This window comes from Fulmarus glacialis, unplaced genomic scaffold (genome assembly GCF_000690835.1).
Source record: "Fulmarus glacialis isolate BGI_N327 unplaced genomic scaffold, ASM69083v1 scaffold37542, whole genome shotgun sequence".
Taxonomy (NCBI): domain Eukaryota; kingdom Metazoa; phylum Chordata; class Aves; order Procellariiformes; family Procellariidae; genus Fulmarus; species Fulmarus glacialis.
In genome coordinates, this window is record NW_009196635.1 from 22061 (window position 1) to 33326 (window position 11266).

Below are 11266 nucleotides of genomic sequence, written 5' to 3' on the forward strand. Positions count from 1 at the left end.
GTGTAGGGATTTAATGAAATGTCACCATCAGCCTGCAAAACCACTTCAGCTACTAAGCCATCAGTTGTGAACAAGTTTTACCCTTAAAGAAAAAAAAATCTCCCATTTAAGTTTCAGGCTAATCAGTTCACCAGGGTGTCATCAGATGACAGTTTTAAGTCTCTTCCTGACACTTTTTCCCCCCCAGACATTTTTCTCACAATTTCAGCTCTGCTTTAGATAAACACACGCGAGTGGTCAGCTGGTAGCTTTGACACTGGAGCAACAAGGGCAGAAGTGAGAGAGTGGTCATTTCCATCAGCACCTGCACTACTTCGCTTCCACCCCTTGGAGCGAACCCCCAGGGACAGCCATCGGATCCATCTTCAATATTTTGTAATGCAAACTCTTAGGACCAACAATTAATTTCTGAAGGCAGTTACAGGTGAGCTAACCTGACATCATATGAAGTTAACCAAATGCCTTGTGCCAGCAACAGGGGAAAAGAATCCAGGAACTGCACCTAATTTCTGGCCATCAGTAGCACAGGAGTTTAGTCACTTCAGAAGCTCCTTTTGGACAGGGACTAAACAAGGCTCTGGCACCATCGCACAGGGCCTGTCATGGGGGCATCACCCTTACCTGGCAGAAAACAAGGCCTCTTTCGCCTGCCAAGAGGAGATTCAATGATGCCCTATTAGCCTGAAGCTCAGATAGAAGCCCAGAATCCATATTTAGGACTACTGCTGTGCTTCTAGAATAAAACCAGCTACGATCACCCCCACCCGACGCTTCCTGAGCTGCTAGATGGGTCCCATCATGACAGGTACTGAAACATGTTACTGTGGCCTGGAAACCACCAACCTAGACAGAGGCTCCTGACAGTGCTTGGGCATCTTAGCGGAAACGAGCTATTTGAGAGGACATCTGCAGAGGTGTCTCAAGCATAGCAGCTGCCCTGAACTGTCAGCTTCTCCCCGCCCAGACTCCAGCAAAGCAAAAGGAAAGTCAATTAGTCATGCATGGCAAAAACCTCACAGAAACTCAAGTTCCTCACCTCGGCATCAGCTTTTGTGATTCAGGTAAAGCTTTCTGTAACAGTTTTTAAGGGACATTAGAAGGTGAGATTAAGCTGCTGCTCATTTAGCTAATAATGGGCTCATTGCTAAACAGAAGCAAGACCTGTTTAGTTAAACATTTCCCAGCCTCTCTCCTTTCTCATCTCCTGTGAAATTGGAGAGGGAAAGTTATTCACATCTTTAGACAAATACAATCTGGCTCTGTAGATGTGGAGTTTTGCAGAAGGTACCTCCCAAATCGTAAGGCAGCACGCTGGTCAAAATCTGAAAAATGCTGTGTTGCAGGTACAGGTTGGCACACGTGAAGCACAAGAACTTAAATGGTTTGTTGAGGCGGGGGAAGAGCTGGGACACAAGCACATTTGGCACACAAGGACAGTGCATGACTGCGATCAAGGTTTTACCTTCCTGTATCAGGTTTACTTAGATGCAGAGTGGAGCTGCATCTATTTATACCAATATAAATACCTATATTAAACTCTGCCCTGCAAAGACTTCACTTGTTCTGCCATTGCACTTCTGCTCCCTGCAAACATGAAGTTACAGGTTTGACAATTCAGTAGAAAAATGCAATGTGCAAGAGGTGCACAGAACTGGGAGTATTAACTTTTGCACAGTAAACACCTGCTTTTTCACACTAATTAAGGGGATTATTGTAATCCAGTGCTACTCTTGTGTGTGCTACAGATAAGTCTATTTTGAACCAAGCAAGTTGTAGCTCCTGGAGAACAGTCACCCCACAATATTTAGCAGACTGCAATGTAACCTAATCAATGCCTTAATAGCAGCCATTTTTAGCTAAAAATCACAATTTGTTCGTGCATTAAAGCACATTGAGGCAAGGATTAGATCTTGGGACCAACCAAATCCCCGGCTTCAAAATAAGGTACGGCAAAGCATTGCTTACCTGATTCAGATTAAGTATACACAATGTACAGGATAAGCAGAACTCAGCTCTTTGAGCCATTGCATATGACTAAGTCCCAGACGAGTAGGCCCTTATGTGCCATTGCCAAGTATGGTGGGACTCCATGGCATACCTCAAGGCAACACTTGCATTGCAGATCCATGCTAGTGCACAGCATTGATGCCTCCATGGTCTCCGTATCTTGTACGGCTATCATCATAAACCCTCTCCCCAGAGAAGCAGCTCAGAAGAGCTGTCACAGTGTGTTCAGGGTGAACAAAGCTGCAAGCCAATTCCCACAGGAGGTGGAATTTTCAGACTTGCCTAATTTTTTTTCCTTTCTCCCCCATGCAAGTGAAGAAATGAGAAGCCCTAGCAACTTAGAGGAACTATCTCCTTCCCAGGCATATGACAAGTACAATTACAACTTCTAGAAACACTATGAGCAGGTTTCTCTGGGTGTTACAGCAAAATTTTTTCTTTTTTTTTTTTGAAATGAAAAGGGAACTGGGTTTCCATAGATACTGATTATTAACATTCAGTAATGAGCATTCCTTTCTCACTTCTCTGTTGGGACCTATTGAAGTTGTCCACCCTCTCACGTAGTTATAGTACAGCTTCCAGGTGGTCTGGAGTTCACAAAGTGTCAAGGAGATTCAGAGATTAAGGAATGCACCGGGTTTTGCAGTAATTAGAGGCTACATCACTGAAGGCCTTCTGCTCAACCCCCAAAACTCACTACTGTTAAAGCCTTTCTATAACACAGAAGAGAGCTACCCTAGCACTCCAGGTGGCATAAATACTGTAGAGTAAGACTTAAAAGCCCAGACACAACAGCCACAGCGTGCAGACTTACAGGAAAGTTCTGCCCATAAGAGACTCTGCGATGGTGACGCTGAGCTTGCTCGTGGTCTTGACTTGAAGTCTGTGGTACTGGGGAGCGTGGGAAGGCCCCATCAGCCCCCCAGGAGCACAGCCGCTAGCTATGCATAAATGTAACAGGCAGATTTCCTCACCTGGGATGAAAGTTGAATGCTACCTTAACCATAATTAAAATTTATCCCTAGTGTCCTGCATCTCCAGCCTTGCAGTCGAGCCACTCACTGCATGAGAGCATCAGAACAAGAACAGGGCACTGCCTAAGCTTCCCCCATTGCTGCTTTCACAGCAACCATCCCTTCTGAGACAGCCCTGGTAAGTAAATCTTCCCTGAGGAGAGCAGGGTGTTGCTACAGCAGTGTGTTTTCCAGGGTAAAATCCTGCCTCCTGGACGCTCTGGTGCTGGCTCCTACAAGTTGAAACCACTCCACATGCAGCAGCCAACTCAAGAGGAGGAAATGGGCCTTTTTGTGCATGCTGCTTCTCCTCAGAGCTCCAACCAGTCTGAAGTCAAACTTTGCTGTTGCACTTTCAGATCTTTGCCTTTTCTTCCAGACGTTAGAAAAAAGAAAACTTTGCCCCTGTGTTAATCTTAAGGTAGCTTTTGCATTGTGCATTTCACAAAACTGAAGCACAACCTAGAAAAGGGAAGAAATAGAGCACCTCCAGTAATTTAAATCTCTGCTGTGTTAGCAAAACCCCCTAAAGTTTTTAAGTTCCCCAGCTAATTAACCGCCAGAAAACAAGTTTAGTTATAAGGAAACCTCTTTCAGCATTTGAATTTAAGGAATCCTTATTGTAATACCACATTTCTTATTCACCGCTTGAGTTTCATAACCAAGAAAACCAACTGGCTCAGACTGCTAACCACAACGCCAGCTTTACAACTGTATGCTATTTTCTGGTGCAGCCCATTTTAAGATCTAATATACTAGTACCTAATAGAAAACATCATGTGCCTTCAAAACTTAAGCAAAAAATTCAGTTACAAAACTTGCCATCTCTGCACACTTTCCCCTCTTCTACTACTGACTTCACTACCCCACCTAACACCACAGAGAACATGAATTCAGTCTAAGAGAAATACTTAACATTTTCTCTGTGCAATACAGAGGTGACATTAACTAACACCATGTATGTTTTTTCCGACTCTTGGGAGGCCCTGGCAAAGGTTTTTGCAGTGAATAATTAACTTCCAGCTGTTTGACAGCTCTGCATGTCATGGAAGCCAACTCAAGAACTCCAGCTCCAAGTCAGCTCTTCTAGCCTTACTTGAAATTGGTTTCTCAGCTCATTCAGGCATTGGAACTGTTTTGCATTGTTTAAACTTGCTTTAAACCAACCAGCTTCAGTTAAGTCATGAAAGACCCTTTCATTTCAGTTTAAAGGCCTCAGTGTAACCTGGGAAAATTCTATAGATCTTTATTTTCTCAGATAGCAAAAGCCAAACCCCTCTAATGTCTCTATCACCATTTACCGAGAACAGGCTGTAAACCAGCTTGATGGGACCCTTTCCCCTTTGGGAGCGGACCTAGCTACAACATAGTTTGGTGAAAACATTTGAGGAAAGCAATAGTTTTGTAGGCATTTTTGAGAAGGAAGGTATAAAACATAAGTAGGCAAGTTATTTCAGAACAAGGAAAAAGCTAGCATGCTGCTCACAAGCTCCAACATTTCAGATTCCGTAATTTGTTTCCCCCCTTTCTGAAAGTTCAAAGTTTTGCATCATCTTTAAGCAGAGTGAAATTAAGTGCCCAGAGTTTTGCCAGTATTATTTCACTTTGACCAGAGTGCACCTTGTGCAACCAACGCATCTGCCGTGGCACAGCCGCGGCTTTCTCTCCCCCAAAACCAGCACAGCTCACCCCACGGCTTGCCGAACGCTTCACTCGGGTATACCTGCAAACAGTCCTTGGTCTTGGTGGTATCAACAATATTTTAACTTAATATCCAACCAACACTAAATTTTCCTTAGGATTCCACTGGGCTTTTAATATTGAAAAGAAACAGTTTCACAGAAGTCACTGGAAGGGTAAGGAAAGGAAACAGTACAGTAATTATATCTGAAAGTTAAACATTATCTTTCCCTGTGTAGAAGGGGTTTTCTCACAGGCTAGCTATGACTAGCTGATTGGAAATTCTTTAATATCACAGTGGTAGACTGAGTCCAGATAAACTAAGAAATTTTTTTTTTTTTTTAAAAAGATCGCCTTTTTTTGTTTTACAAAGGAATTAAACAGCAATTCAGCAGACAACCAATGAACTGTTTTCTCTGAATGCTTTAAGAGAACTGAGAAATGAAGGATGCAATTATTAACAGATTAAAGGCTGCAAGGCATTCTGCTACAGCTGAGTAAGTTCTGCTGGAGAACTACTACAGGATGAAGGATTTTATTTTTAAAGATCTTGCATGATCTTGCAGAGAAGTTTTCAGAGAATGCAGTCACACGAGAACTGTTCAAAGTACCACAGCAACAACCCATCACACCCCCTTTCCGCAGCTATAGAAAGCCCCAGCTGACCACCACGTAAGCCACATGCTCAGAAATAGCAGAATGGAAGAAATTGCTTTTGATTTTGATTGCTTCACATACAAAAAGAAGAGCAAAAAGCAGACTTCAGAGTTTGAATTCTCAAGGAAAGGATAGGCTCTCTTTAACCACAGCAGAATCACTATCTGAAGACTCTTTAGGAAGATGAAATATAAACCCTGGTCTTCATCAGATGGTGGCTGGATCTTTGCTTTTATCTATGTGATATGGTGCTTGCAGCACAGAAGATCAGCACTATCTGTGCCTTCAGCCTTAGTCAAAGGAGCTAGTAGTATTCCCCTGGCATCCCTCCAACCCCCAACTTCAGCAAAAAGGCATTAGGAGATCAAGCCATCTCCTGTACTTTAACATGAAAGACACTGTCAGTTGACTCTCCAACAATTTCCTACCAGATTAGCACAGGCATGTAAGAAGAATATTTAATATACTGTCTTTCAGGTTTAAAAAAAAAAAGACATAACATTTTGAATATTGCCTATCTCACTGTATTGAAATAGTAAGAAACAGGGGATTTCTGGTGGTTATCAAACAGGCTGGTACAAGTTTACTGTTATCTGTTACAGTAGAAGGGAAAATAAATTAATGGTGTACACAGACTGAGCCGATATTACGGACATGATGTAATTCACCTCGGATGAGAGGCCAGCACTGCGCACAAAAGCCATTGTGTCTCGGCAACACGCTACGGACGTGAGGGCTATACCCGGCCTCAGAGAAGTACTATGAAACCAGACGCCTGCATGCTAGCTCTGCTCTCATCAATGGTACAATGTTGACAAAAAAAAGTAATGACTGCTCTCATCCACATGCACAAGGCCAAGTCTTATCAGGAATGCAGATCTGACCGAGCAGCACCTATCCCAGCACTCATCCGCCATCAAAGACACTGTCAGAGGAAACGTCATCCTCACACCTTTATTGCCCTGCGATAAGCTCTCCCCTTTGCAAGAGGGGAGGGTGACTGAACTCATAGTTCCAGGACCAATTTAAGCCTGGATAAACTGATATGTAGGTAGGCTTGTCCCTCCCCCTTCTCCTGCTCTGCATGCTTTCCACCCCAAACATTACCTGGCACCAAGATAAAAGAATTCCTCACATCCAGGCTGCTTTGCAGTTATTTAAAGAAACAGCCCCTTATGACCCCAGCTTTTTGACTGAACGGTCTTCTTGCTCACACTGTCACCTAAGCTTAGTGAAATCTACTTTAAGCTTGCTTTACTTGGCATCTGGCGCTATGTCTGATCTCCTCCTCCTCAACATACAAGTCTTTCAAACTACAGAAGTAAACATTCAATGGCAAGACACTTGAGAAAGTTGCAAAAACTGGCAGGAGTACTCAGGAGTAGGAAGCAATAGCCAGAGCTTCAAAAAGAAAATTTTTAAAAAGGGGGGAGAGGGGGGGAGGAGCATTACAGAGAAATTTAAAGATGAGAGAGAGCCTTAGAAGCATGGTAAGGACAGAAGAGAGGGAAGAAGAGAAACCTATTTTGGAGAATTCATGCCCACAGCAGTTTTTGCCTGGAAACACACACCAGCACAGGCTCCTCACCAACACTACATTTATTCATGGGACTACACTGCTTGGGAACTACCACCCATGTTTGTCTAGGGAGACTCTTTGGTGAGGTTAGCCTCCAGATCGGTCACCCAACAGTTACTGTGGATAAGGAAGACTTCCACACTAGGAAGTGTGGGGAAACTTTTACCAAACAGACTGGGTGTCTAAAGGAGCACATCAAGATCAAACGTAGTTTTACATGACATGAGTTTCCATGGGTCCCCAGGGAATACTGGAGGTAGAAACCAACCTGCACTCTATTTAAATAGCGTTAAAAGTTATTATTTGCCAAGTGAACCCAACAATTACCAGCCTTTTTTCTCCCCCCACCCCTTCTGAGCCTTTAAGACTTACGTAAATGCTGCCAGGCCCTAAATCTTAGAACCTTTAGAACACGAAAACATCCTTTAAAACAGCAGCCAAGACAGTATGCTTATTAAGGGCACCGAGATGAATGAGATCTGCAGGACAGCTCTCTTCACATGCTGTTGGTCAGTGGCACTTTCAAGAGTAAAGTATCATCTTTCAATCTAGCAAATGGCATCTAAAACCCTGTGGAGAAACAGCGAACATTCCCTAATGGAAATTCTTGGGTGAATTTACTCAACAGCTTTCAGCAGTTTTGATTTAGTAAATACACTGCTCACCCTCCTCAAATGAGATTGAGCTCACAGCCCTTGCTCTCAACATACTGGCAGCAGCCCAGTGCTCACTGGAAACAAGTAAGTTTGAGAAAGCTAATGATAAAATAATGTAAGTCAGCACGGTGTAAACCAGAAGGCATCCGTCTGCAGAAAGACGACAGGTCACATTTGATACAGTGGGGAACAGTGCTGAGCCCGACGGCTCTTTGCTCACTGGCACGTTCAAGACTGCAGGCAAACAAGCACCGTCATTGTTTTAGGGCCATATGTCCCACACAATGAAGCCTCTGCTACCACACCTTCACTTAGGATTTTAATTCATCCTTTCACATTTCAGCAGCCCAGTAAACCCAAAGAGCAAGGGCACTTCACAGACCTGTTCCAGGCTATTTAAGGGCTGGTGCCTACCCTGCAGTTTTCCATGGCACAGAGGTACCTAAACTAGGCCAAAAAGAGCAAGGGCAGGGATCAGAAGTTGCCAGTAGCACCAATTAGTCTATCCTGCTTCTCATACTTGCTCTCAGACCTCTGTGCTGTGGGCAACCCCAACTCACTATCGCACCCCCACCATACCCTGCAGGTGGGAGATCAGGGTCATCAGCCAGATTCCGTGTACCACGCTCAGTTATCTGAATGCCACTATAGCTGTGACATCTCCGTGTACCACGCTGTTATCTGAATGCCACTATAGCTGTGACATTAATTTACTCTAAACCAGGCAGCCAGGAGAACTGAATTGAGCACATAAAGACAAAGTTGCAGCACATACACATCAAATAGCTATTCTCTAGAATAGAATTCTATAGATTCAAAGCGCTACAAACTCCAGGCACTACAGACTGCAAATATGATCCAGGCACAGTGGATCCATTCAAGTTCCTTCTCAATAAGGAGCTGCTGGTAGGAAGGGCTAAATAATCTGCAGAGCCTGACCTGGCCGTGGCCAGGGAACATGGGAGAGCAAGTGTCATTCATTAGACCTTGCATCCTCATTCCGCACCTCGGATGTGCTCAGCGCAAGCCTTCACTCGCTGCGAAGGAGAGGTGCACTGTTTGTTTACACAACATTTACAAAGCGTCAGCACATCTGCTTTGGGATTACTGTTCTGTCTCAATCTTTAACAGGAACAGTTTTACAGGTCACATCAGCCTTTTAATATCACGGCAAAGTTCTAGCTTGTTTCTAAAGATCATGCCCCACAAAAAGTTGGAGCAGAGCACAATTATACACTTTTGCCATGCACTTATTTCCTCTAAGCGTATGGAGATTTGCCTTCACCTCAGTGAAATTCCTGCAGAACAAGTTAAGTGGCACTGCTACATATTTAACCTTTCCTTCCCCTTTCACCCATTGATGCAAGTTTATACTTGAACCAGATCTTGTTAGCCTGAGACACGCTGTTACTGTTTTAGCCAGAATTATTTAGCTGTGTTCCCCCAGCATAAGCCTTCTGCAGATCAGGTGATGTGCTTCTCAAGGCTAGAGTTACACAACACGAGAGAAACCAAAGAAAATTATCACAATAGCTTTCTAACCTGCAAAGAATCCTTCTTTACCAGCTGCAGGGAAATACTTAACACCAAAGAACACTTTCCGTGGTTACCACCATACCCTGACACCAAAGCCACCTAACAGCCTGGTTCTATCTTAAGTCAAGGTCCACCTTTAGAACAAACCAACCCTTGTTGTGCACTATTTCCCCACATACTGCTGGTTTTCTCCAATCAAATGTCTTTTTCAGAAGGTCAATATAGATTACAGAGAGGTGCAATTATAAGCACACAGAACTGTACTTTGAAACCCTGCTCAGCCTGCCACAGAGCGGTACCATCTTCTTAAAATGAGCACAATTAAAACGCAAGTTTGCTAATTGATACTGTTTTGTGCTTGTAAAAGTACAAAGTAAATATTAGTTTGGACTCCATTAAATCCTTGACATTCTACGTGTTAGAGAGGATTAGGCAGGATTTGGTCATATCTGATTTGGCTATTTATTGCATTCTGTTGTTTTTATTGCTAGGGTGGTTTGGGTTTTTTGTTTTTGCTTGGTGTTTTTTTTTTTGTTTGGGGGGGGTTGGTTTTTGTTTTGGTTTGGTTTTTGTTTGTTTGCGTTTTTTTAAAGTTGGCACACCAAAAAGTTTCCACTGATATGAGCAATAAAGAATTCATCAGACTAAACATGATGATTATAAGAAAAGAAGTCTCTGGAAGTAGACCAGGACAAACACTGCTGTCAAGTACAGGCACATTTAAGTCTCTAAAGAAGAAAGTTGCTTCAAAAGCCCAGCTTGACAGCCCCAGAAAAAGGCACACTGTACTTTTAGATAAGCTTCTGTTAATAACTTTGTGTTCTATTGCTACCAAAGTTCTGCAGAGAAAAGCAGGTTGTGCCACACATTTTATCAAAGCCCACCCACAGGGATCTTCCTTCTCTGCCACGCAGATGACAGCTCCCATGCCTGCTGCGGAGAGGAGAGCCCTGGGCACCGCTGCAGCACTGGCAGGAGGAGCTGCTACCCCAGGCACGTCGGGAGGGGGGAAAGCCCTGAGGCTTAGATCCCCCTCACCCCAGCAAAGCCACCTCCTGCTGCTTCCCACTGCCTCAGCTTGGAGGAAGTGCTCGGCCTTGTTTAGTTTCACTTGACGGCATATGATGGCCCAGTTAAAGCAGAAATGAAGCCAATTAGGAAACCCAGATTGTGAAGTCACCACTAGCACAGCTACAGCCGTTACAGCAACGGCGGGAGTTGTAGTTGCACAAAAATTGTTCTTTAATGAGCAGGGCTACCTTTACCACTGTCTCCAGAAGGGCTAGAGCATCCAGTGCCACCATCGGAACCCAGAAGAGGAGACCCATCCCACAGCACAGTTCAGCAAAGGGCAATAACACCAGCTCTTAGCTTTTAAGTTTAAGCTCAGCCTACAGCACTACACCTCATCAGCGTTATACACGGAATATCCTGCACTTGGCAAAACGAATGAGGCCGATTACTTGTAGCTCGCTTCCTCTTGGCCGTGCTGTGTTGAAAGCCTGCAATGTTTGTCAGCGTTGGCTCCCAGCAGGGGCACAGGGCAGGGGTGGCCCAAGCCCAGCGTGCTACCAAAGCCCCGTGAGCAGAAGGAAGAGCATCGCTGTGGGAAGAGGTGAGAACAAGGACTCACGGATGACCGCGACAATAGAAAAACATAACTCAAGGCCAGAGAGGAAGAAAAAGGAGGGTGGAAGGGGAGAGAAAGTGACAGACTAAAACAAGGACAAGGAATAAAAGCAACAGCAGCAACAAGCTCAGCCAGTAATTGTGCTAGGACATGGCAAGGAGGAGTCACACAGATGAAGTAAGTGGTTTGACAGAAGCCGTCCTCTCCAAGAAGTCCCTGTCCTGTTTGTCTACAGTTCAGCTGGGAAGTTTCAACATGCCCTCGAGCCCATAAGCCATCATGCAGGATAATCAGGACAGCTAGAGCCACTCTGACATAAATCCCTCAGCAGAAAGCTTAGAGACAGCATGGGAGAGGAGGGAGCTCCTCTTGGAGCGGACCCTGCAGAGAGCAGATGGCTCATTTCAGGAGGCAGCTCCTAGCAAGATTAAGATGCTGTAGGTCTCCAGCAGCCAGGATGGAGGAGGGGGCAGGAGCACATATACCTTCCCCTCAAGAACAGGTTCAG

The 11266-nt window shown here is 44.4% G+C and overlaps 1 protein-coding gene across 1 annotated transcript in view; it reads right to left on the minus strand.

Moving 5' to 3' along the window:
• Nucleotides 1-10432, minus strand: part of LOC104072724 (E3 ubiquitin-protein ligase RNF128-like) — a 25791-nt gene extending 15359 nt beyond the window's left edge. The window contains exons 1-2 of the mRNA XM_009572265.1: nt 10333-10432; nt 4833-4907 (exon numbers count right to left, since the gene is read on the minus strand). Coding sequence (XP_009570560.1) covers nt 4833-4907; nt 10333-10432 — 175 coding nt within the window. The remainder of the gene's footprint in view (nt 1-4832; nt 4908-10332) is intronic.
• Between the last annotated feature and the right edge of the window lie 834 nt (nt 10433-11266).